The sequence below is a fragment of the Neoarius graeffei genome, chromosome 11, assembly GCF_027579695.1.
Source record: "Neoarius graeffei isolate fNeoGra1 chromosome 11, fNeoGra1.pri, whole genome shotgun sequence".
Classification (NCBI taxonomy): domain Eukaryota; kingdom Metazoa; phylum Chordata; class Actinopteri; order Siluriformes; family Ariidae; genus Neoarius; species Neoarius graeffei.
In genome coordinates this window covers 83,176,420-83,202,584 of record NC_083579.1, presented here as the reverse complement: position 1 = coordinate 83,202,584, position 26,165 = coordinate 83,176,420, and the positions used below count along the sequence as shown (strand labels likewise).

Genomic DNA, 26,165 nt, shown 5'->3' with positions numbered 1-26,165 from the left:
CAGAATTTAAACCACGGGTCTGTAAATAGTTAGTTGAATCAACTACGTAGATTTTTTTTAGCGACATACATTAGGATAAAGAACTTCAAGCATACTGAATTTTTGTACAATTCCTAGATTATTATAAACAACTTTGATGCCTTCTCCTCAACCAGTGAGACGAGGTGGATGCATACAGTTGGACGAGCTTCATTTAAGTGCTCCGTACTCATTTGGTTTGATCGACAATTCCATTAAACATTAAAATCCTGATCAGTAATAATTCCATGAACAATTAGTCTCATACTGCAGTACTACACTGATAAGTGTTACAGTTAAATCATTATTTGTATGGTGGTAATTAATGACTACTTGAGCAAAAGAAAACATTAACAGTCTCATTTTAAACATCACTATAAGGTTACAGATTTTAAAACAGTCATAGAACACTGGTCTACAGCCAAAATGCTTCTGAAATAAATATAGTCAAACTTTACTAATTCTGGATCGCTGAGAACGAAAATGAAACTTAAAATTGTTCATTGGCTCGTTTTCAAGATTGGCTCTATGAATAAATCTATGAGTGGGTTTGGATAGTACTTACTTTTTTGGCAAAACAATGAATGATGCAATCTGAAGCTGGTATTGCATCATACATGACATTAGGTTATTCCTAGAAGTCACTGATGATGCATTCATAAGTCAACTGACATCACTCTGCTGAACCAACTGGTCTTATATCAGCTCAAAAAATAAAAATTCATACAGTGCTATGCACTCGAGATCAAGTCTTTGCTTGACAAGAGATGCTCCGTTTCATGAATACAAGAGACAAGCTGCCAAAAAATAAATAAATAAAACCCCACTGTGTACACACAGAATAAGTACTAAACCTATTCAGTACTTATACATAATTGGTTTTTGCAATTTGGTTCATAATACATTTTATTTATATAAACTTTTTGCTGATTTCCTAGTGTTACATAAAGAGAACAGGTGAAATATCATGTAAACCGACCATAAACACATGAAGAGACCTAGTTTTACAATTTATACTTAAAACATTACGATCTACACAATGTACATACAGTTAGGTCCATAAATATTTGAACAGAGACATTTTTCTAATTTTGATTCTGTACATTACCACAATGAATTTTGAACAAAACAATTCAGATGCAGTCGAAGTTCAGACTTTCAGCTTTAATTCAGTGGGTTGAACAAAATGATTGCATAAAAATGTGAGGAACTAAAGCATTTTTTAAACACAATCCCTTCATTTCAGGGGCTCAAAAGTAATTGGACAAATTAAGTAAAATGTTCATTTCTAATACTTGGTTGAAACCCTTTGTTGGCAATGACTGCCTGAAGTCTTGAACTCATGGACATCACCAGACGCTGCGTTTCCTCCTTTTTAATGCTCTGCCAGGCCTTTACTGCAGCGGTTTGTTTGTGGGCCTTTCTGTCTGAAGTTTAGTCTTTAACAAGTGAAATGCATGCTCAATTGGGTTGAGATCAGGTGACTGACTTGGCCATTCAAGAATATTCCACGTCTTTGCTTTAATAAACTCCTGGGTTGCTTTGGCTTTATGTTTTGGGTCATTGTCCATCTGTATTATGAAACGCCGACCAATCAGTTTGGCTGCATTTGAGCACACAGTACGTCTCTGAATACCTCAGAATTCATCCGGCTGGTTCTGTCCTGTCTCACATCATCAATAAACACTAGTGACCCACACTAGTGAACACTAGTACCTCCTGGAGAGTGTTGTTCACTTGGTTGGCTGTTGTGAAGGGGTTTCTCTTCACCATGGAAATTATTCTGCGATCATCCACTACTGTTGTCTTCTGTGGGCATCCAGGTCTTTTTGCACTGATGAGTTCACCAGTGCTTTCTTTCTTTCTCAGGATGTACCAAACTGTAGATTTTGCCACTCCTAATATTGTAGCAATTTCTCGGATAGGTTTTTTCTGTTTTCGCAGCTTAAGGATGGCTTGTTTCACCTGCATGGAGAGCTCCTTTGACCGCATGTTTTCTTCACAGCAAAATCTTCCAAATGCAAGCACCACACCTCAAATCAACTCCAGGCCTTTTATCTGCTTAATTGAGAATGACATAAAGGAATTGCCCACACCTGCCCATGAAATAGCCTTTGAGCCAATTGTCCAATTACTTTTGGTCCCTTTAAAAACAGGGTGGCACATGTTAAGGAGCTGAAACTTCTAAACACTTCATCCAATTTTAATGTGGATACCCTCAAATGAAAGCTGAAAGTCTGGACTTCATGTCCATTATATAACTATAACTTGAAAATGTTTCAGTAAACAGGTAAAAAAAAAAAAAAATTGTGTCAGCGTCCAAATATATATGGACCTAACTGTAAGTATAAAATTTAAAATAGCTTGGAAGCCATAGCTAATCAGCTGATTAACTGTCACTTCTAATTCGACACACCAAATTTCATAATAGCCAATTTCATCTCTGAAGCAGACAACTTCTGAAAAATTGGTGACCAGTGTAACATGAACAATAAAGTTCAAAGTACAGGTCATTTTCAGCCAAAACTGTAACAACCATATTTAATTTGACAACTTTAAATCATGCAATGTCTGAGTTAGTGCACTTGAAGGTCTTAAATGTAACTAAACAAGCAAACATCTTCCCACACTGTGAGCAGTGATACGGCTTCTATCCTGTGTGAATGCGCTGGTGTCGTCGGAGAGCAGTCTGATGAGTAAAACTCTTTCCACACTGTGAGCACTGATACGGCTTCTCTCCTGTGTGAATGCGCTGGTGTCGTCGGAGAGTACTCTGATGAGTAAAACTCTTCCCACACTGTGAGCACTGACACGGCTTCTCTCCTGTGTGAATGCGCTGGTGTGTTTGGAGATCACTCCGCTGATTAAAACTCTTCCCACACTGTGAGCAGAGATACGGCTTCTCTCCTGTGTGAATGCGCTGGTGTTGTTGGAAATTACCCTGATGAGTAAAACTCTTCCCACACTGTGAGCAGTGATACGGCTTCTCTCCTGTGTGAATGCGCTGGTGTGTTTGGAGATCACTCTGCTGAGTAAAACTCTTCCCACACTGTGTGCAGTGATACGGCTTCTCTCCTGTGTGAATGCGCTGGTGTTGTTGGAGATGACTCTGCTGAGTAAAACTCTTCCCACACAGTGAGCAGTGATACGGCTTCTCTCCTGTGTGAATGCGCTGGTGTGTTTGGAGATCACACTGCTGAGTAAAACTCTTCCCACACAGAGAGCAGTGATACAGCTTCTCTCCTGTGTGAATGCGCTGGTGTCGTTGGAGATCACTCTGACGAGTAAAACTCTTCCCACACTGTGAGCAGTGATACGGCTTCTCTCCTGTGTGAATGCGCTGGTGTGTTTGGAGATTACTCCGCTGATTAAAACTCTTCCCACACAGTGAGCAGTGATACGGCTTCTCTCCTGTGTGAATGCGCTGGTGTGTTTGGAGATCACGCCGCTGATTAAAACTCTTCCCACACTGTGAGCAGTGATACGGCTTCTCTCCTGTGTGAATGCGCTGGTGTAGTCGGAGATTACGCTGATGAGTAAAACTCTTCCCACACTGTGAGCAGTGATACGGATTCTCTCCTGTGTGAATGTGCTGGTGTCGTTGGAGAGCAGTCTGATGACTAAAACTCTTCCCACACTGTGAGCAGTGATGCGGCTTCTCTCCTGTGTGAATGTGCTGGTGTGTTTGGAGAGTACTCTGACGAGTAAAACTCTTCCCACACTGTGAGCAGTGAAACGGCTTCTCTCCTGTGTGAATGCGCTGGTGTCGTCGGAGATCACCCCGTTCAGTAAAACTCTTCCCACACTGTGAGCAGTGAAACGGCTTCTCTCCTGTGTGAATGCGCTGGTGTCGTCGGAGATCACTCTGACGAGTAAAACTCTTCCCACACTGTGAGCAGTGATACCGCTTTTCCCCTGTGTGAATGCGCTGGTGTGTCTTGAGTGCATTCTGATAACTAAAACTCTTTCCACAATCTGAGCAGTGGTGAATTTCCTTCTGTATATCATTATGGGAAGTATCAGAATGGACAATATCAGTTGATGTTGGTTGACGACTGCAGCATTTGGAGGGGATCTGAAGCTTATATTTAATCTCTCCTGATTCTCGCAGTCTCACGTACTCTTCATAGTGGCATCTCTGGATATGCTTGTCGAGGTAAATTGGAGATGCATCGGAACGAGGGCATGTGGAGCATGAAAAGACTTGCAGCAGAGTGTTCTTTACTTCTGGAGAAATGAAAGGACAAAAATAAATTGAACATGAAATGCAACAAGATTATAAAATATAACACTAACCCAATGTAAGCAGTGCTTTTACTGAAAATCAAGATTCTACATGAATTAAGACTGAGACAAAAACAAAAGGTTGCGGACTAAGATATAGCAGCCTCTAGCTTGGAATACTGGGAGATTCAATAAGGTCCTGGAACAGCAGCTATGCACAGCATTGGCCATAGCCCCGTGGGTCTGAGCGACCAAAGGGGAGTTGTTGGTTCCTGTTGGACATCATGTCAAGTCTAGGTAATGGCAAGCCTAGCCTTATTTACATCTCATCCAGGATTGAGAAGGAAACTCGGCCCTCACATTCAAAGTTCTAAAAGATCCAAAAATGGGCCTTATTTATCAAACTGGATATGGATAGATTTATTTGCAAATCGTTTCTAGTAGCATTTACACAAGCAAATCTGTATTTTCTATCTGGATTTTTTATATGAATTAGATTGTCAAGTTTAAAACACTTATTAATTTCAATTACACACTAATTTCATGAAATTAAGTTTTGTGGGATTTTGTGAAGCCCCATATTAATGTAATTGATGAAAGCAAGCCAACATCCATAAATTAAGACATATAACAATAGTCATTTAATTTAAATGTAGGCATATAAAAATAAAAAAAAAGGGACACACTGCATCGGTTCAGATGGCATTCAAGTAGGTCTGCAGCAGTAGGAATTTCCTTACTGCAGTATTTGAAGAATGCCACGGTGTGATTTTAGTACTAAAGCAACCAAACCTCCATGTGTTTAATTGTTCGTTAATTCATCAGACACTGTCTGTTCCTTAACATGTTGAAGTTCTTCAGCTGCAAGAGTTTAAAGTGCATATCCTGGACCTATTTATTTATTTTATACATGAAAAGTATGTCCCTGGGGCGGCACGGTGGTGTAGTGGTTAGCGCTGTCGCCTCACAGCAAGAAGGTCCTGGGTTCGAGCCCCGGGGCCGGCGAGGGCCTTTCTGTGTGGAGTTTGCATGTTCTCCCCGTGTCCGCGTGGGTTTCCTCCGGGTGCTCCGGTTTCCCCCACAGTCCAAAGACATGCAGGTTAGGTTAACTGGTGACTCTAAATTGACCGTAGGTGTGAATGTGAGTGTGAATGGTTGTCTGTGTCTATGTGTCAGCCCTGTGATGACCTGGCGACTTGTCCAGGGTGTACCCCGCCTTTCGCCCGTAGTCAGCTGGGATAGGCTCCAGCTTGCCTGCGACCCTGTAGAAGGATAAAGCGGCTAGAGATAATGAGATGAGAAGTATGTCCCTTTACACACTCATCCAGAAGGGTAATTTTGCACAAAACCATCTGTCGACAGCAGAAAAAAATAAAATAACAAAACGCGTCTGGAAAAATCCCAAGGGAGTCTGGAGCCAGATTCGTGACGTCACCTGCGGAAGCGCCAGCAGGCTGCGAGAGCTTGCACGGTTTCAGTGCACAGCCTGTGTAGACCAAGCGCTCCCATTTCTCTCTTTGTCCGGTCTTTTGGGAAACGATGAGTACTAATCCCATCATGATTGGTGTTGCTACACCCTCCTACGATACATCTGTTAACCATTTTAATAATTACGTGATGACGTTGAAGAAATTTGCAGAAAACCACCAGGTCGTTTTCTCATAAACAAACCAGTGCAGACGTAGGATTCAGAGGGAGGCGCTCCGCATGCGACAACACGAAAATCAGTGTCTGCCGGGAAATTCAAATGCCAAGTTTTTCCAGAGGCGGACCGATTCGCATCAAATGGCTTGATTTCAACTGAATTTTTCTGGTATTGCGCAAGGTAAAAAATTTCAGAGAATGCAGAATGTTATAGATATTTGACCAAAGTTTAATATAAAATAGGAGAATTACATTGATCTTGCTCCTGAATTTACCCGTGATATGCACTTTAAGGAGCTAAAATTTAACATAATTAAAGAGATAAGTTCTCCATGGTATGACTCTTGTAGAATTATTCAGTTCAGTTGGTCGGGTTCAATGCCCGAACTGATGATCACATCATCAGTTTTTCTTTGGCTAATAAGACACAAGGTACGCCACCACTCTTGCTGGAGCGGCTGGGGGTTAGGTGCCGTGCTCAAGGGCACTTAAGTCAATCCTGCTAGTCTGGAGAATCGAACCAGCAACCTTTTGGTCCCAAAGCTGTTTCTCTAACCATTAGGCCATGACTTCCCCTTAGAATTATTGAATTCCATAAAAATACTAAAATTGTTATTGCTTGATAATATAACCATCACACATGCTCCTGTAATAAAGCAAATGTGTTGCAATTGATTTGTATAATGGTTGATGGGTTTGACTGACATCTGCATTATCCAATTAACAACTTTGCTTGGTTCAGACACACTGCATGTGTGTGTTCAACTAACTTCTTTCCAGCCAGCTGGTTATATTGCACTGAAGGTATTATAATGCCGCGCCCCAGTGTTTCTGTAATATGGGGAGGTCTGACATTATCCTATATTATGTGTTTGCTGTGACAGGGCATCCCCCCGATTTCTCCCCAATTTTCTCCCTAATTTAGCCATGGCCAATTCCCACCCATCAGACTCCTCTCCAGTATCACGTAACAGCTACCAACCAGGGAGGGCTATCATGTGCTTCCTCCAAGACAAGAAACACCAGCTGACCACGTTTTACTCATACAATGTCAGGGGGCTGCAAAGCACACTCGGACGAAAGCCCAATCCACTTACTTCCTATTAAATGTGCTCTCACACACCCAAGACTGGCCAGTGTAACTGACAGGGCAGAGAAGAGAGAGCATGCCATCTCTCCCTCCCAGACAGCCCAGACAATTTTGCTCTCTTGAGCTCCCAAACACAGATGATTGTGGCGTCATCAGGATTTGAAAGTGGCAATATCTGGATGATGGGGAGGATGACGGGGACAACACTTTTCTGCTGTGCCACTTGGGATCCACAGGGCATGTATTTTACGCTACTTCTGGTTAAACTGGGCATGATGAATAAAACTACAACAATATCTTGTGGTTTACTATATACAGTGGTGCTTGAAAGTTTGTGAACCTTTTAGAATTTTCTATATTTCTGCATAAATATGACCTAAAACATCATCAGATTTTCACACAAGTCCTAAAAGTAGATAAAGAGAACCCAGTTAAACAAATGAGACAAAAATATTATACTTGGTCATTTATTTATTGAGGAAAGTGATCCAATATTACATATCTGTGAGTGGCAAAAGTATGTGAACCTCTAGGATTAGCAGTTAATTTGAAGGTGAAATTAGAGTCAGGTGTTTTCAATCAATGGGATGACAATCAGGTGTGAGTGGGCACCCTGTTTTATTTAAAGAACAGGTATATATTAAAGTCTGACCTTCACAACACGTTTGTGAAAGTGTATCATGGCATGAACAAAGGAGATTTCTGAGGACCTCAGAAAAAGCATTGTTGATGCTCATCAGGCTGGAAAAGGTTACAAAACCGTCTCTAAAGAGTTTGGACTACACCAATCCACAGTCAGACAGATTGTGTACAAGTAGAGGAAATTCAAGACCATTGTTACCCTCCCCAGGAGTGGTCAACTAACAGAGATCACTCCAAGAGCAAGGCGTGTAATAGTCAGCAAAGTCACAAAGGACCCCAGAGTAACTTCTAAGCAACTGAAGGCCTCTCTCACATCGGCTAATGCTACTGTTCATGAGTCCACCATCAGGAGAACACTGAACAACAAATGGTGTGCATGGTAGGGCTGCAAGGAGAAAGCCACTGCTCTCCAAAAAGAATATTGCTGCTCGTCTGCAGTTTGCTAAAGATCATGTGGACAAGCCAGAAAGCTATTGGAAAAATGTTTTGTGGACGGATGAGACCAAAATAGAACTTTTTGGTTTAAATGAGAAGCGTTATGTTTGGAGAAAGGAAAAACACTGCATTCCAGCATAAGAACCTTATCCCATCTGTGAAACATGGTGGTGGTAGTATCATGGGTTGGGCCTGTTTTGCTGCATCTGGGCCAGGACAGTTTGCCATCATTGATGGAACAATGAATTCTGAATTATACCAGTGAATTCTAAAGGAAAACGTCAGGACATCTGTCCATGAACTGAATCTCAAGAGAAGGTGGGTCATGCAGCAAGACAACGACCCTAAGCACACAAGTTGTTCTACCAAAGAATGGTTAAAGAAGAATAAAGTTAATGTTTTGGAATGGCCAAGTCAAAGTCCTGACCTTAATCCAATGGAAATGTTGTGGAAGGACCTGAAGCGAGAAGTTCATGTGAGGAAACCCACCAACATCCCAGAGTTGAAGCTGTTCTGTATGGAGGAATGGGCTAAAATTCCTCCAAGCCAGTGTGCAGGACTGATCAACAGTTACCAGAAATGTTTAGTTGCAGTTATTCCTGCACAAGGGGGTCACACCAGATACTGAAAGCAAAGGTTCACATATTTTTGCCACTTACAGATATGTAATATTGGATCATTTTCCTCAATAAATAAATGACCAAGTATATTATTTTTGTCTCATTTGTTTAACTGGGTTCTCTTTATCTACTTTTAGGACTTGGGTGAAAATCTGATGATGTTTTAGGTCATATTTATGCAGAAATATAGAAAATTCTAAAGGGTTCACAAACTTTCAAGCACCACTGTAGTCAGTTTTGCAATAGCAAGATATGCAGGGGGCGGACTTCACGTGTCTCAAAGGAAGCTGATAGACTTCACCCTCTCTGGTTGGTCATGGTCATATGATCAAGAAGACCTACCTGGTTGGTGGAACAGGCCAAAATGAGTTCTCTGGGGAATGCTCTAGTTATTGCAGACTGCATTGTACAACAGCTTTCATCCCAGAAACACTGGTAGGCTCAGAAACATCACGAAATGATGCAGAAAATAACATCTATAACCTCTTAGACAAAAGTAACACCTTGCTGTCTGGTTGTTCCTGTAGGTGCAGGACTGAGTTCTTTGGTGTGCTCCTCTTCATACCACACCAAGAGCTCCTGTCCTGGGCTAATGGATCGACAGCAACGATACAGAATTCCCCCTTGATACTCAAATGCCACAAGATTCTGTTCTTCTTCATTACGGGCACAATTCACATACCTAAAAGAGTGAGGCAACGTTTCAGAAAAAGGTAAAAAATTACATCAGAGTTACAGACTTGGAGAAAGCATGGTGGAGATATCAATGACATGAAGATAAAGTTCTTCCAACAAATGAGGAGCTGTAAAATCAAAATCACTAAAACAACCCAACAGCTAGTGTACTGCTCACCTCATCCAATTCACATGCGTCTCTCTTTTGGCATCGATGCATTCTTCACACTGCATGCTCCTGTATACCTATAGAAAAATACCACATTTACATTTTTTTTTATACACAAAATCAATACAGTGGGGCAAAAAAGTATTTAGTCAGCCACCAATTGTGCAAGTTCTCCCACTTAAAAAGATGAGAGAGGCCTGTAATTTTCATCATAGGTACACTTCAACTATGAGAGACAGAATGGGGGGAAAGAATCCAGGAAATCACATTGTAGGATTTTTAATGAATTAATTGGTAAATTCCTCGGTAAAATAAGTATTTGGTCACCTACAAGCAAGCAAGATTTCTGGCTCTCACAGACCTGTAACAACTTCTTTAAGAGGCTCCTCTGTCCTCCACTCGTTACCTGTATTAATGGCACCTGTTTGAACTCGTTATCGGTATAAAAGACACCTGTCCACAATTTCAAACAGTCACACTCCAAACTCCACTATGGCCAAGACCAAAGAGCTGTCAAAGGACACCAGAAACAAAATTGTAGACCTGCACCAGGCTGGGAAGACTGAATCTGCAATAGGTAAGCAGCTTGGTGTGAAGAAATCAACTGTGGGAGCAATTATTAGAAAATGGAAGACATACAAGACCACTGATAATCTCCCTCGATCTGGGGCTCCACGCAAGATCTCACCCCGTGGGGTCAAAATGATCACAAGAACGGTGAGCAAAAATCCCAGAACCACACGGGGGGACCTAGTGAATGACCTGCAGAGAGCTGAGACCAAAGTAACAAAGGCTACCATCAGTAACACACTACGCCGCCAGGGACTCAAATCCTGCAGTGCCAGACGTGTCCCCCTGCTTAAGCCAGTACATGTCCAGGCCCGTCTGAAGTTTGCTAGAGAGCATTTGGATGATCCAGAAGAGGATTGGGAGAATGTCATATGGTCAGATGAAACCAAAATAGAACTTTTTGGTAAAAACTCAACTTGTCATGTTTGGAGGAGAAAGAATGCTGAGCTGCATCCAAAGAACACCATACCTACTGTGAAGCATGGGGGTGGAAACATCATGCTTTGGGGCTGTTTTTCTGCAAAGGGACCAGGACGACTGATCCGTGTAAAGGAAAGAATGAATGGGGCCATGTATCGTGAGATTTTGAGTGAAAACCTCCTTCCATCGGCAAGGGCATTGAAGATGAAACGTGGCTGGGTCTTTCAGCATGACAATGATCCCAAACACACCGCCCGGGCAACGAAGGAGTGGCTTCGTAAGAAGCATTTCAAGGTCCTGGAGTGGCCTAGCCAGTCTCCAGATCTCAACCCTATAGAAAATTTTTGGAGGGAGTTGAAAGTCCGTGTTGCCCAGCGACAGCCCCAAAACATCACTGCTCTACAGGAGATCTGCATGGAGGAATGGGCCAAAATACCAGCAACAGTGTGTGAAAACCTTGTGAAGACTTACAGAAAACATTTGACCTCTGTCATTGCCAACAAAGAGTATATAACAAAGTATTGAGATGAACTTTTGTTATTGACCAAATACTTATTTTCCACCATAATTTGCAAATAAATTCTTTAAAAATCAGACAATGTGATTTTATTTTCTCATTTTGTCTCTCATAGTTGCGGTATACCTATGATGAAAATTACAGGCCTCTCATCTTTTTAAGTGGGAGAACTTGCACAATTGGTGACTGACTAAATACTTTTTTGCCCCACTGTATATGGCTTTAAATGAGGTTTACAGAAACAAGAACAATGTCTCATGCCAATATTATTAAGCCTCATGAAGGCTGAATTAAAGGTTTTTGACTGTATCGTAAGATTCACAAAACAGCTGACAAGCTCCAAGATGAATTTAGTAACTATAGGAAAATGCAGGCAAGGCTTTATCAGAGTTTAGGCAAAGGAAAGGTTTCTCATAAAAGGCTTTACTTCTGACATGGCAAAACTGTGCTGTGAATCAGACCTCTCTGATAAATATCTGTCCCTTGTGTTTTGGTCTCTAAACAGACAGCTACAAAAATACACAACTTTAAAAGTCAGTTCTGTCTCTAAATGGGTTTTATATAAAATATTTTTTATCTGTACAAGTAATATTTATTTGGGTGCCAATGTTGTTTTAGTTCAGTGTAGCAGTGTTCATCTTTAATTTAAATGATTTTAAATTTACTTTTAGTCTTGTGTCCTGAAAATAGTAGTTACATTTTAGTCTTTTTTTTTTTTGTCAAGATTTCATCAATGGAACTCAATTTTAGTCTATCAATGTTTTAATCATAATTTCCTCAGATAGTTGCATGGTACTTGTAAAATATGCCCTGCAGTTTTAAGAGGGCCTGTTGCAGCAGGGGTTTAGCCGGATTCCCCCCCAGCATATGGCTGGTTTTATCACTATGCAGAAGTTACAGTACTCAGCGTAAATGAGTACACCCCCTTTGAAAAGTAACATTTTAAACAAATCTCAACGAACACAAACAATTTCCAAAATGTTGACAAGACAAAGTTTAATATAACATCTGTTTAACTTAGGATGAAATAAACACTGAAGATGCTTTGCTACAAGCAGAGACTGCAGGAGCAACTAAGGATGTGAAAGTTAAAGATCAAACTGGTGGAATGTTGTGGTGTTCCTAGGGACCCCTTCTGCATCCTCAGCAGGCATCTCAGGGTCACAGGTGTTTCGCCCCTAAACCTGTACACCTCTCCTGAGTGGGGCAGCAAAGGCTGAGTTAGCCTTCACCTGCAGAAGGGGTCCAGCTACGATTCATTGACAGCCACAGCCACCTGGAACTAGTTTCGGCCACTGTGGCTATCTCCCTGATGGCCTTCCGCAGTTGCTTGGGATCAAGCCCAATCTTCTGCAGGAAACTGTGCAACGACGTAGCGGGGAAACCCCGAGCGCTGACCTCGATTGGATAGAGGGTGGCATGCCACCCGACAAGGCTCGCCTCTTCCACTATGTCCTGGTACTTAGCCTTCTTTGCCTGGTGGGATATGGCTAGCCTGTCTTCCCAGGGAACAGCGAGTTCGGCTAGGATGATGGACTTTGAACTCCTAGAAAGAAGGATCATATCCGGTCGGAGGGTAGTTGCCACGACCTCCTGAGGAAAGACCAGCTTCTTCTTGAGATCCACACGCAGCTCCCAATCTGTTGCACAGTGCAGCAGAGATGGTAGGTTGTTGGGTCTTTTTCCCTTCGGAACCTTGCTGCCCTCTAGATGGAAGCTTGTGAATCTTGGTGGTGCTGGCGGCTGTTTGTTGACATTGCCTCTCTGCAATTTGACCCACTTGGCGACCTCGGTGAGGACTTTGTCGTGTCTCCACCTGTAGCGCCCATCCACGAAAGCTTTTGGGCAACTGGTCAAAATGTGGTTCAGTGTGCAGAGGCTGGCGCTGCACTGACTGCAAGATGCCTCCTGCTCCTTGCCCCAGATCTTCAAATTGCTTGGTGTGGGTCGGAGATTGGCCACAGCACGCAGCAGGAAGTTCAGCTTGCCTTGGTCAGTAGCCCACAGCTCTTTCCAAGACAGTGGCCTCTCGAGCACCTCTTCCCACTGCATCCAACGTGCCTGGGAGCCCAGCCCCGCCGCTTTAATACGACGGTCTTCTTCGGCTGTCTCCCGGACCCTTTGCACCACTGTTGGTAACTTGCCAGCGCCCCCTATAACGATCCCACAATTCCTTGCGCGCTCCACCCGGATGTGACGTAAAGTGGAACTGCTTTAACTGTATCGAGAGCGCCTCGATTCGTCCTCTCGTGTTCTGGCTACTGGAGTGGTCGGACAGACTGTTGGCACACTCGCCTACAGTGTTGAGACTAACCGCTATTGTCTGAGAACAGCCTGTTCAAATTAGTTTCGGCCGAACTTTTGAATGACCCGCTAAGTTTCGGTGATATAATGGTTTTGATTCTAAACCTTTGCAAAGTTTAACTACAGTTAAGTAGTTTTCCACGCTAAGAGGCATTTGCGGACAGCTTCGCTCCTCTCAGCCTTTTTCTCGTCTACGCATCACCGGAGGTTTCTCCCGAAGCACCGTGGGCCAACTAGGCCTCCATCTCCCTGCTTCGTTAGCCGCGGTTGGACGCAACTCGCCGCTAACCTCCTCTCCTCGGACAACGAACTTCCATCGCATTGAGTAGGCACTTGGGCAAATTTTAATTTGTAGCTTATTCAGATGGTTGTTAGGGTCATGTTTAAGCTTTGAGCTGTTTAGCATACCCGCTCAGACACGGAAGGTGTTTGTTTTTTTTTATTGTTTGTTTTGGTTCTGTTTTTTTCTTTGAACTTGTTAGACAGGGTATCTTGCATGATATCTTTCCTTAACTCCATTGCTAGCTTCCCTATCTGATTAGCAGCGCAGCGACAAGTTTGTTATTTTAAGCTCCGAGGCTGGACCGCTACAAGGCCTAGTTCTCTCCATCCAACATCTATTACACACTCTCTCTCTCTCTCTCGCGTTGAGTTCTTTGCCTAGATAGTCTATTGGAAATTGTTGTTAAGTACAGTGTTTGGATCCAGCTGTAACGTGGTCAGATTCTCCTTAGCAACTTATTGCTAGCTACCTCAGGGTGATACGCTAGCTGGTAGGCTTGTGTTCTCGACTAGGCCTGCAGGCGCCATATTTCCCGACGCCATTTTGGTACCTCCCTCATTGAGTTACCTGTGATACGACACCTAGGCACTGACCGCCATTTTGTTTAAGCATTGCCAGAGTGGCTAGTCGTTAGCATCTGCCCACAGATACATACACACCTACACACACGCACATCGGCTTGCCCTAGTCTCTCACACACACAAGGGATTCTTTTTTCCTATCTCTTTCTCTCTCTCTTTCCCTCAAATTTATGGTCCAGGTGTAATTGTTCCATTGTTTTGTGTTATTACCTTTGCCCGACATCGAATGTATTTTGTGAGATTATTATTAGTGAGTAGTAGACAAATAAAAGCTAATCAAATTGAATTACATTTTACTTGTTCCTGTTGTTTATTCACAAGGTCAACTATTTAGAACTCCTTTTTCCTTCAAAATTTAGCTTTTGTATACAACTGGGTTTCCCATCTAATGCAGAGCTACCATTAATCTTGAATGTAACCATTCACGGTGAGTATTAAAATTAACAATTTAAGATTTTATGAGACTGATCTTTATTTATAAATTGATTAATTCAATCATCAATTACATAATTTATAATTTAATTAATCCCAATTCCACCTACATTAAAGTGGTGCCCCGTGTGAGGCATAGTTTAATGACCTTGTGAATTTCTCAACAATAACTTGTAAACTGCTGTATACCCAAAATCAACTGCCAAGGTATAACACAGGTGACTTTAATGGTGAATCATTAACAGTGTGTTAATCACAGAACTGAAATTCAGCTGTCAACCACAGTTAGCTGAGAAACTGGTTTAATTGATTAGTACATTAGAGTAATATCTAATCCAAGTACTTAATATTATTAATAATAATCATTATTGTTAACTAATATTATTGATTGAGCTAATTAATACAAGTGAAACATTAGTGAAAAACAAAGTAGCTAAGAAACCACAAATCAATTATTTAGCAACTTGGATTAAATTAAATTCTAACCTAATCAACACCTAGTATTAATTTCCTTTAAGTTAATTAATACATTTCGAACAAAATGTCGCATTCCCCATCAAGTGAGTCAGAAGGGCCCCTCCTCTCTCTTTTTGACGTTGTAGGCGATTTAGGCCAAGTCCCGGAGGATAGGAGAAATTACTTCTGTGATCTGGACCAAAAGGCTCGCTTTGAAGAAATACACATAGCCGTTAGGGAACTTAAGGAGCGTACTATGACTCTCCCAGAAGGGCTACCCAAATTGTTCATGATCTACTATAAGGAAATGGAATGTGTGTATGACCCTCGAACAAGAGAAAAGAACACTAAAACGACAACTGGCCGAAGCTCAAAGGAGAGCAGAAAGCGCGGAGAGTAGCCTCGTGGGCCTGAGAGCTACACAAGATGAACTAAAGCGCGAAATAGAATGCCTCAGAGAAGAAGTGACGCAAGCACGTCGCTCAGATGAGGGATCGGCCAAACCCTCCCAAGAACAGAGTTCCGCTCTGGAGGAGGAAGAACCTGAGCTTAGAACGGTAGATCAGACACCGCACTCAAGCTCAACTCGCGTGAAAGCCGCGCGATCGCCACCTCGTGGTGCTGGGAGTTTTTACTTTACTCCCCACTACACCCCCTCACGCTTCAATATCGCTGCAGCCTCTAGCCCGCAGAAAACGCCGCGCTACGTACCCTCGGACTCCTCTGACGGAGAGGCCGCCTACAAGCCGAAACGCAGACATAGGCGATATGAGAGCAGCTCAAGTAGCGAAGACCCCTACGGGTCAAAATCAAAACGCCTCGTCGCAGAACGCAAAACTAGGATCCGCCAAATTGACGTCCTTGCGAAAGACATAGAGCGTTTTGAGCCGGAAAATCATAGACACCGAAGCGTTAATGATTATTTCCGGGAAATCGAACGTAGCCTCCTGGACCTGCCAGAGGCTACGTCACATGAAAAGGCCAGACTAGTCTGGAAAACTTTAGGTAGTGGCGTATGAGCATTCGTTGAGACCCTACCACAGTCAGTCCTCAACAACTACAAGAAAATACATAAAGTACTTGAAAGAGGAATACTCGTTGTACGAGGACGAGACTGCTGCGACGATGGGTGCCATTCTAATCAGACAGAAACGAAGCGAACACCCTCGCGAGTACTACCGTCGGCTCCGCGCGGCGTACTTTCAGGGCAGAAGCGAGCCCGGGCTAGAGGAAGATCGCAACTTCAAGTCCCTCTTCCTCCATAACCTTCACCCGTGCATCCGTAACCAAGTAACACTCGCGTGTCGCCAGCGCCCCCATACTATGAGAGAAATGCGTCGCACCGCACAACTAACGGAGACGTTCGTCCGACCCACGGACCGCCACAAGGACGATCCCAGAGTCCTCAGCCTATATGAGCAGGAAGGTCAGTCCTTAGGCCTAGAAGGGGGTGAAGACCCAAACCGCAGACCCCCTTGGGCGAACCCAAACCCCGGCCACCAGACGTCGAGTCAACCCAAAGGTAACTGGAAAGTTCGACAAGCTGGAGACAAGGGGGAACAGGGCCCCAATGCCAAAGGGCAAGGTAACCGCAAACCTGGCAGTCACGGCCCTAAATCTCAGAATAGCGGACAGTCAAGGCCCCATCGCAACTCCTCTCGAAGGGAGCAGAGCCCTAAGCTAGCTACCGCTAAACAAGCCAACCAAGAGCCGCTTGGGATGCCAGAACTGAGGACCGAACTAGCACGGGTTAAACAACTGCTGAGCAATAAGAACAGGAAGGGTAAGCCGAGCAAGGACAGGGACGAACCGTCAGCATGACTAGGCCGGGACCCATCCCCACCACCACGTGTCTACCTCGTGGGGTGGGGAAAGGACCCCTGCCCAATAGGCAGCGATGAGTTGAAACCACCCCCGGTAGTGAAGCCTGACCCGCAGGATGCACCCCTGACGCAGTTTCTTGGAGATTTGGTTAGGAAAGGCAACGCCAAGCGTATCTATACCCCAGTGGTGGTAGAAGGCAACGTTTTCCTCCAAGCTCTCTTGGATACCAGGTCGGAAATCACCCTGATGTGTTCCAAAGTCTTCGCAGAGGTTTCTGATGCGTGGCGCGCGCAAGGTAGACCCATCAGAACCGAACGTTGTGACGTCAACTTGGTTAGCTTCACCCAGAATCAAGCCCCAGTAACAACCATTGCATGGTTAGAACTCGCGTTCCAGGGAATGTCCATCACTCACCCCACTTACATCTGCTCTGTTGGGGTAGAACCGTTCCTCATTGGCCAAGACCTACTAGATAGGCTAGCGCCCCTCATTGACTGTCGTCGTGGGCAACTGTGGGCCCAGGTCGCGTCCCCACAGACCCCAGATCCTCGTCGTCATGATCGAGCCCGTTGCGATGAAGTTAGCGTGGATGCTACTCCACCGATAGCTGAGTCAGGGCAGGTCCCCGAGAACCTCGGGACCACTCCGCTCCACCCTGAGCCGAGTCAAGAAGCACCAAACTCAACCGACACTCTTCTCAACTGCAACGCGCTTGATGGCCACCCGTCTTTCCTTTGCTTTCTTGGTGAATCTGCCCCAACCAGGTACTACCCCTGGATATCTGGCAACATTACTGTCAACGGCGTCACGGCACCGGGCATCAGGTTAGCGCTTTGGTCAGAGAAGTCAGCCATCAGCCAAACGTGGTTCGACATAGTGCATCAGAGCACTCCTTCCCCTGTCTTTGTGCAGAAGAGCCACCGGTTACTGTCAGCCGAACAACCACAGAGCCCCACCAAAGCCACGGGCGTCTGCACCGTGTCGCTCGCCACTGGTCAGAGAGAATTTCTTCATTTCTTGAGCGTCGTCCCCGGACTTCCTGACTCACTGGTCATCAGGGCAGACATCTTGGTCAGACTGGGAGCCCAACTGGACCTAGTCAACCGGGTCATCTGGACCCAAGCTGACCCGGAACAAATGCAGTCAGGACAAACGATTCCCCAAGCCTGCCATGTCGCTAGCGAATTCGACGTTGTCATTCCCGCTAGGACTGCTGGTTCCCCTCTTAAGCTGGTCATCATGAAAGACCAGCAGTTTCGTAGCTCCCAGGCGTTCTTCCAGCCTCTCAGATTCTTCATGGAGCTTGACTTAGCCATGTGTGGGACTCCGCTGCTTGAAGTGAGTCATCGTTCTGCTTACCTCCTGGTTCAAAACTCCACGCGGGACGCCATCACGATCCCCGCCCGTCGGCCTTTAGGCCTTCTGATAGACCAGGCATTCCATGACTTTGAACTCACCATTCCAGTCATCGGTGAGCTGCCAACGCCAGACACTCATTCCGATCCAGTGGAACCTCTCTGGGTTACTCTTCCTTTCTACATGATCCGCGTCGAACCTCACGACATGCTTCGCGACGAGCGCATAGTCATGACCAAAACTGACACCCCGAAACACATGCTGGTGTACGCTCTTGCCACGCAATTGAGCAACATCACCCCTGCAACTGAGGTCGTTGATTCAGCTTTAGGTGAACCGTACCCAGGCTTCGAACGAGAAGTTCAACAACAGCTGGTGAAAGCTGACAGCCTGACCATGGACGCCCAGAGACGACAGCTCCGTGAACTGTTCTACGACTTCAAGGCGATCTGGGCGCCTTGAAGTCACAGACATCCACACCGTCCGAATCCCAACAGATCCGAACGCTCCACTGACGTTTGTGCGGCAATACAAAATCCCGTTAGCTGCATACGACTCGATACAAGAAACACTGGACACTCTGCTGGAAAAGCAGATCATTCGCGAGTGTAACTCGACTTACAACTCCCCCTTGTGGCCGGTGCTGAAACCGAACAGCAAGTGGCGTCTCACCATTGACTATAGGCAGCTGAACAAGCAAGTGCCCTTGTCAAGATGGCCCATGATCCATCTGGATCAAGAACTTGCCAAGGTGAAGGGTGCAAAGTTCTTCTCCACCGCTGACGTGGCGAGTGGATTCTGGACCATGCGCGTGGATCCAGCTGACCAGCACAAGCTGGCCTTTTCCTTTGGGAACCGCCAGCTAACTTTCAACCGATGTCTGTTCGGCTACGCGAACTCCCCCGCTGAATTCAACATCATCTTGCGTAAGGCAATGAGCGATGCCGCAGCTCGTGGAAACTTGATCTATGTCGATGACATCCTCATTAGGTCACAGACTTTTGATGCACACCTCGAAGAGATACGCCATGTTCTGTCTCAGCTGTCCAGAGCAGGAGCGAAGCTCTCGGTCACCAAAGGGCAGTGGTGTCGCACCAAAGTCGAATACGTTGGACTGTGCGTCGGGCCAGATGGCATTGAACCCCAGTCGGGGAGGGTGCAGGCTATCCAAGACATCAAAGCCCCATCCAACGTACCCGAACTCAGGAGCTTCTTAGGGGTCTGCAACTACTCCCAACAGTTCATCGAGGACTACGCGGATATAGCACGACCGCTCACCGAGCTCCTCCGAAAGGATAAACCCTTCTGGTGGAGTGACCCTCAAGAACTCGCGTTCAAGAGCATGAAGCAGAAGCTCTGCTCCGCTCCCTGCCTCGCGTATCCCGACAAAGACAAACCGTTCTTCTTGGAGGCTAGTTTCTCCACCCACTGCCTGAGCACCGCACTGTCACAGCAGCATGACAAAGATCGCCGTGTCATAGCATACGCCAGTCGGCCCCTCAGTGCTGTGGAGTTGAAATTTTCAGACTGCGAAAAAGCCCTGCTGGCCATGGTCTGGGCCGTTGAACACTTTCGCAGTTACATTGGTGGCCAGAAGGTGGTGATAGAGACCAATCATCAACCAGTCTCATTCTTGAACAGCCAGAGGCTGAGAGACGGAAGAGTTTCGAACAGTCGCATCGCAGCTTGGATGATGGCGTTACAGGGCTACGACGTCGAGGTGAAGTACGCCCAGAACCACAAGATGGCGCTTGGCCGAGGCCTGGCGGAATGCCAGCATTGCGACTGCGAGAATAGTCTGGATCAAACCGAACTAACAACCGTACCTGCTCTCCCCTCCGACCACCACTACTATGACGAGAACGTCTGCAAAGACCTCCCCACCGCTTACATAGATGGATGCTCATTCCATCATGAACGCAAAGTCCAAGCCGGTGTCGGTATCGTATGGGCGAACGGCCCTATACTAGGGAAATACCAACATCGACTCGGGGCTAAGACTAGCCAATATACGGAGGCAGCAGCCGTGCTCATCGTCCTGCAACAAGCTGCCCGTGAGAACATCAAGCGGTTAGTTCTCTGCTCCGATTCAAATTATGCCAGGCATAGCTTCGTCTCACACTTTCCCTCGTGGAAGGTGAAGGACATGAAAAACGCAAGGGGCAAGGAAGTGAAACACTCCGAACTCTTCCTAGCATGCGATCGACTCATAACCGAACAGGGAATGTGCGTCTACTGGAAGAAGGTGAAGGGACATTCTCAAGTCCCAGGACCTGACAAAGTTGGTAACGATGAGGCAGATGGCCTCGCCAAAGCGGGAGCCGTAGACGGCCCCCTTTGGGAATTCCAGCCGTCATGGCTTCCCGAGACGCCACGCCATAACGTAACCGCGATTACTCGCCGACAGGCTAGAGCAGGTCAAACTGACGCAGTACTTCAAGCAGGAACAGTGCAACTCGGCCGACTGCCCCAGGACGCCGACCTGGTGTCTATGCAGGAAAGGGATCCCGTGATCCACCAAATCCGTAAGTTCTTTGCGGACCCCGTGGCGTTCCCAGTTTCCCCACAAGAGTTGCAACAGTCCCGAGACTTAAGTCACCTTCACAATCTCAAAAACAGCTTAAAACTCGAGAAAGGACTCCTGGTGTACACACCATGCAACCAGGGACCTCCCCGGTGGGTCGTGCCCACAGATCATAGGGGGGTCATGTTGCAGTACGCTCACGACAGCCCGTGCGGGGGCCATAGGAACGCTCAGGCGACCTACCAGACACTCCAACAGATTGTCTATCGGCCCTTCATGATTCAGGACATTACAGAGTATGTCAAAGGGTGCTTGATTTGCTGCCAATTCCGACCAGCCCAACCGTTGAACCGCGCCCCACTGCAAAGCAAAGGCATTTCATTCCCCTGGTCTAATCTCCAGATAGACTGGTTCGGCCCGGTGCCGAAATCGGCTCGAGGTAATAAGTACCTCCTGACCGTCACTTGCGCGTTCACGAAGTGGGTGGAATGCTTGCCCGCCCCGAACGAAATCGCAGAGATCACCGCTTTCCTCCTTATGAACCATGTGTTCAGCCGTTGGGGCTTGCCCCTATCCATTGATTCCGACCGAGGTACTCATTTCACCGCAGAGATCATGAGAGTGTTGTGGGAGATGCTCGGAGTTGAGGCAAAATTCCACATCGCGTATCATCCTCAGTCTTCCGGTCAGGTCGAACACGCCAACCAAAACATCGTGAGCATGCTTCGCAAGTATGTCAGCCACCATGGCAAAGATTGGGACATCAAACTCCCTCTGGTGCTGATGGCCATTAGGTCCACTCCTCACCGCACCACTGGAGTCACCCCGTTCGAAATGATGACTGGCCATGAAATGGTTCTCCCCTTACACCTCCTCTACCGACCAGAGGACCTAAGCATTGCCACTGCATACACTGCACACCAGTACGTCACCGACTTGCAACGCCACTTGCAGGCCACATTTGCGTGGGCCCAGGAACACCTCGAATAGAGTGCGAAAGGCCAGAAAGCTTACTACGACAGAAAGGCGCCACACCGTGAGTACGAAGTAGGCGACAGAGTCCTATACTTCAATTTCACCAAACCGGTAGGAGTAGCCAGAAAATTCTTACCCCATTGGTCCGGTCCTTTTGAAATCGTCGGTAAACTGTCACCCGTCGCCTACCGCATCAAAACTTCGAAGCCCAGCCAGGCGCCTTCGTATAGATGGGTCCATAGCAACCAAATAAAGCTCTTTGAGCAGTCCACACTCCATAGGGGGGTGGTCAAACAATAAGTTATAGCCTGCCCAACTTAGTTGCATGCCTCTCAATCCATAAGCGTGCATCTATAAGTAACCACCCTTGTTACCACTCAAATCGGAATAACAAACTCCTGTATGTTGCAGAATGGCCCCTCTCTGGATCCTCGGCATCTTCCTAGTCCTGCAGACCACACGGGCAGGTAACATAGCGGAACCAGGTCCGCCAAGCGGCATCGTTCTCCAAGATGCCCCAGGACTGCTTCTCACCAATTGCCGCGTCCACACCCAGCGCGTGTACACCCGCCTTGATCCTTGGGACGTGTATCGTAAGCATTTTAGGTCGCCCACACAAACCTCGAAACCGGGCCTGACTCCGAGATTGGATCCAACATCGAACACGCCAAGCGTACCACAGTTCACATGCTTGAACAGTTACAGAAGTTCATAGTCACTGAGGAGGAACTCAGCGGCAAAAAACACGCCCTAAACGATTCCTCGGAGGATTACTTACTGCTGCATCCGCCATCGGCTCTCTGTTCTCAATGGGCCTCTCTGCCGTTAACACCGTTAGCCTGACCGCGGTCAAATGAGAAATGAACATTCTTAAGGAAGAAATGCCAGAAATCCAGGGTAGACTACTAACTCAACAGGAGGAGCTGCAGGGCCTAGGCAAAACCCTGCAGGGAACCATACTAACCGTTAACATGCACTCTACATTAATCAAGAACACAGTACATGCCGTAGACAGGCTAGCGACAATCATGAGAAGCAAAGTCAAGTACGTCCGAATAATCCAAGACCTAATGCAGGACCTGATGAGAGAAGTAAGTAGCTCTCTCAGCACCCTGAGTGGAGGTAAAATCCCACCATATTTGATACCCCTCAGCATGGTTGACAGCATACTCCGATCTACTACCACGACTAACGTTTACTCGTCACAGATTCATCTGGCTTATAGTCTTGGCAGTGCTATTCCCATTTTTGTGAACCCTCAAAACCTAGAAATAGGCTTCATCCTCAATCTCCCCGTTATTGAACGGCAAAACATACAGAATCAAATCTGTCCTTAATGTAGGTTTCTGGAACAATGACGTACACGTACGTTTGCAGACACCTCCCACCATAGCCTATCACGATGACAACCCCTCTATCTACCTCATCCCTAACTTAGACATGTGCACCTCTACCAAAGATATCCACTGGGTCTGCCCCAGCAATCCCTTTATCCGAGACACCACAGACCGTCTCTGTGGATTGACAAAAGTCCCCGATCAGAAGTGTGCAGGCAAATTGTCTATTAAAGATGAAGGAATAGGAACGAGAGTAGAAAGAGTTGGTAATCGGTGGCGAATCAACACTCCCCAAACTGAGATTCTGATATCCTATGATCAACATAACACTGCCACTAGAATGAAGATCCCTAATGAAACCTCTCTCCTAAGTGTCCCACGAGGAGCCACTGTTCACGTGGGTGACATCACCCTCCATCACCTTAGCGCTGACCAGTATGAGACCGAGATAGAAATGCCCGATGCCTTCCCAGGTCACGAACTTGAGATAAACACCACCCTCCAAGCACAACTACTGCTGGAAGGGACCAAAACCGTGCAATTCAATCTTAAGCCCACTGGCATCGCTACCACTTTCTTGAATAACCGCGCAAACCCCTCGTCCGATCAAGGATCTTTAATAAGCCGAATTGCGCTGGGATTTCTAGCTAGCGGTTGGGTTATCACAGTCTTCATAGCCATCACTCTACATAGGTACATACTGACACTACACCGCAAACTGGACAAAACGATCTACGCACATGAGAAATTAGATCGTGGCATTGTCCGATTCTCCATCAGGCCTAAAGCCTCCACTAACTTTCTTGAAGAGTAGGCTTGCTAACACGCTAACTAACCCCTCTTTTCCATTTTCTTTTATGGAGTTTTGATTATTTTTTTTTGTTTGTTTGCTGTGTGAAATGTTGTATGTAGAAGGTAGTTAAGTAGCCATAGTGTAATTGTTTTCATGTCCAAGTGCCTATGCTTTCATGCCCAAGTGCCTATGCATCTTATGGACTGTATGAAATGAATTGAACTGTTGAACTGTGTCTGAAAGACTTTTCACAGAAAGGACCCTTGGAACTACCTCATTGTGGAACTACCTCTTTGTGGAACTACCAGGGACCGTGGGTCCCTGGTACTAAACACCATGTGCCCATAGGGTATCACTCCTTTCAGCACCTATGGCCAAGGGGGGGAATGCTGGTAACTTGTCAGCGCCCCCATAACGATCCCACAATTCCTTGCGCGCTCCACCCGGATGTGACGTAAAGTGGAACTGCTTTAACTGTATCGAGAGCGCCTCGATTCGTCCTCTCGTGTTCTGGCTACTGGAGTGGTCGGACGGACTGTTGGCACACTCGCCTACAGTGTTGAGACTAACCGCTATTGTCTGAGAACAGCCTGTTCAAATTAGTCTCGGCCAAACTTTTGAACGACCCGCTAAGTTTCGGTGATATAGTGGTTTTGATTCTAAACCTTTGCAAAGTTTAACTACAGTTAAGTAGTTTTCCACGCTAAGAGGCATTTGCGGACAGCTTCGCTCCTCTCAGCCTTTTTCTCGTCTACGCATCACCGGAGGTTTCTCCCGAAGCACCGTGGGCCAACTAGGCCTCCATCTCCCTGCTTCGTTAGCCGCGGTTGGACGCAACTCGCCGCTAACCTCCTCTCCTCGGACCGCGACCCTCAGCGCGGACATCGGAGAATGAACTTCTATCGCATTGAGTAGGCACTTGGGCAAATTTTAATTTGTAGCTTATTCAGATGGTTGTTAGGGTCATGTTTAAGCTTTGAGCTGTTTAGCATACCCGCTCAGACACGGAAGGTGTTTGTTTTTTTTTATTGTTTGTTTTGGTTCTGTTTTTTTCTTTGAACTTGTTAGACAGGGTATCTTGCATGATATCTTTCCTTAACTCCATTGCTAGCTTCCCTATCTGATTAGCAGCGCAGCGACAAGTTTGTTATTTTAAGCTCCGAGGCTGGACCGCTACAAGGCCTAGTTCTCTCCATCCAACACCTATTACACACACTCTCTCTCTCTCTCTCGCGTTGAGTTATTTGCCTAGATAGTCTATTGGAAATTGTTGTTAAGTACAGTGTTTGGATCCAGCTGTAACGTGGTCAGATTCTCCTTAGCAACTTATTGCTAGCTACCTCAGGGTGATACGCTAGCTGGTAGGCTTGTGTTCTCGACTAGGCCTGCAGGCGCCATATTTCCCGACGCCATTTTGGTACCTCCCTCATTGAGTTACCTGTGATACGACACCTAGGCACTGACCGCCATTTTGTTTAAGCATTGCCAGAGTGGCTAGTCGTTAGCATCTGCCCACAGATACATACACACCTACACACACGCACGCATCGGCTTGCCCTAGTCTCACACACACACACGGGATTCTTTTTTCCTATCTCTTTCTCTCTCTTTCCCTCAAATTTATGGTCCAGGTGTAATTGTTCCATTGTTTTGTCTTATTACCTTTACCTGACATTGAATGTATTTTGTGAGATTATTATTAGTGAGTAGTAGACAAATAAAAGCTAATCAAATTGAATTACATTTTACTTGTTCCTGTTGTTTATTCACAAGGTCAACTATTTAGAACTCCTTTTTCCTTCAAAATTTAGCTTTTGTATACAACTGGGTTTCCCATCTAATGCAGAGCTACCATTAATCTTGAATGTAACCATTCAAGGTGAGTATTAAGATTAACAATTTAAGATTTTATGAGACTGATCTTTATTTATAAATTGATTAATTCAATGATCAATTATTACATAATTTATAATTTAATTAATCCCAATTCCACCTACAACCACCAAGTCCCTTCTATCTAATGTGCTGCTTTTCGCCCAGCTCTTGACGCTGTAGTTGCCGAGCCCTAAACGTCCCCGACACACAGTGCCCAAGATTTCCTGATGCCTCCAGTAGGCTTCTGCTTCCTTCACCGCTTCCAGGGGTTTCCACTTCCTGCCGCAGCTGATAGCGGTGCTTGCATGCCTGACTTTTGTGTCCTTGGAGAGTAAAAGCGTGCACGCTACCCTTGCCTTGGTTACCTTAAATTCTTCAACGACGGAGGAGCATGGTAAACG

General features: G+C 45.7%; 1 protein-coding gene across 1 annotated transcript in view; it reads right to left on the bottom strand.

Moving 5' to 3' along the window:
* Positions 1 to 888: 888 nt before the first annotated feature.
* LOC132894680 (zinc finger protein 345-like) overlaps positions 889 to 26,165 on the bottom strand; it is a 141,004-nt gene continuing 115,727 nt past the window's right edge. Inside the window, exons 4-6 of the mRNA XM_060934824.1 lie at positions 9,527 to 9,594; positions 9,177 to 9,355; positions 889 to 4,245 (exon numbers count right to left, since the gene is read on the bottom strand). Of these exons, the coding sequence (XP_060790807.1) occupies positions 2,669 to 4,245; positions 9,177 to 9,355; positions 9,527 to 9,594 (1,824 nt within the window). The 3' untranslated portion in view covers positions 889 to 2,668. The remainder of the gene's footprint in view (positions 4,246 to 9,176; positions 9,356 to 9,526; positions 9,595 to 26,165) is intronic.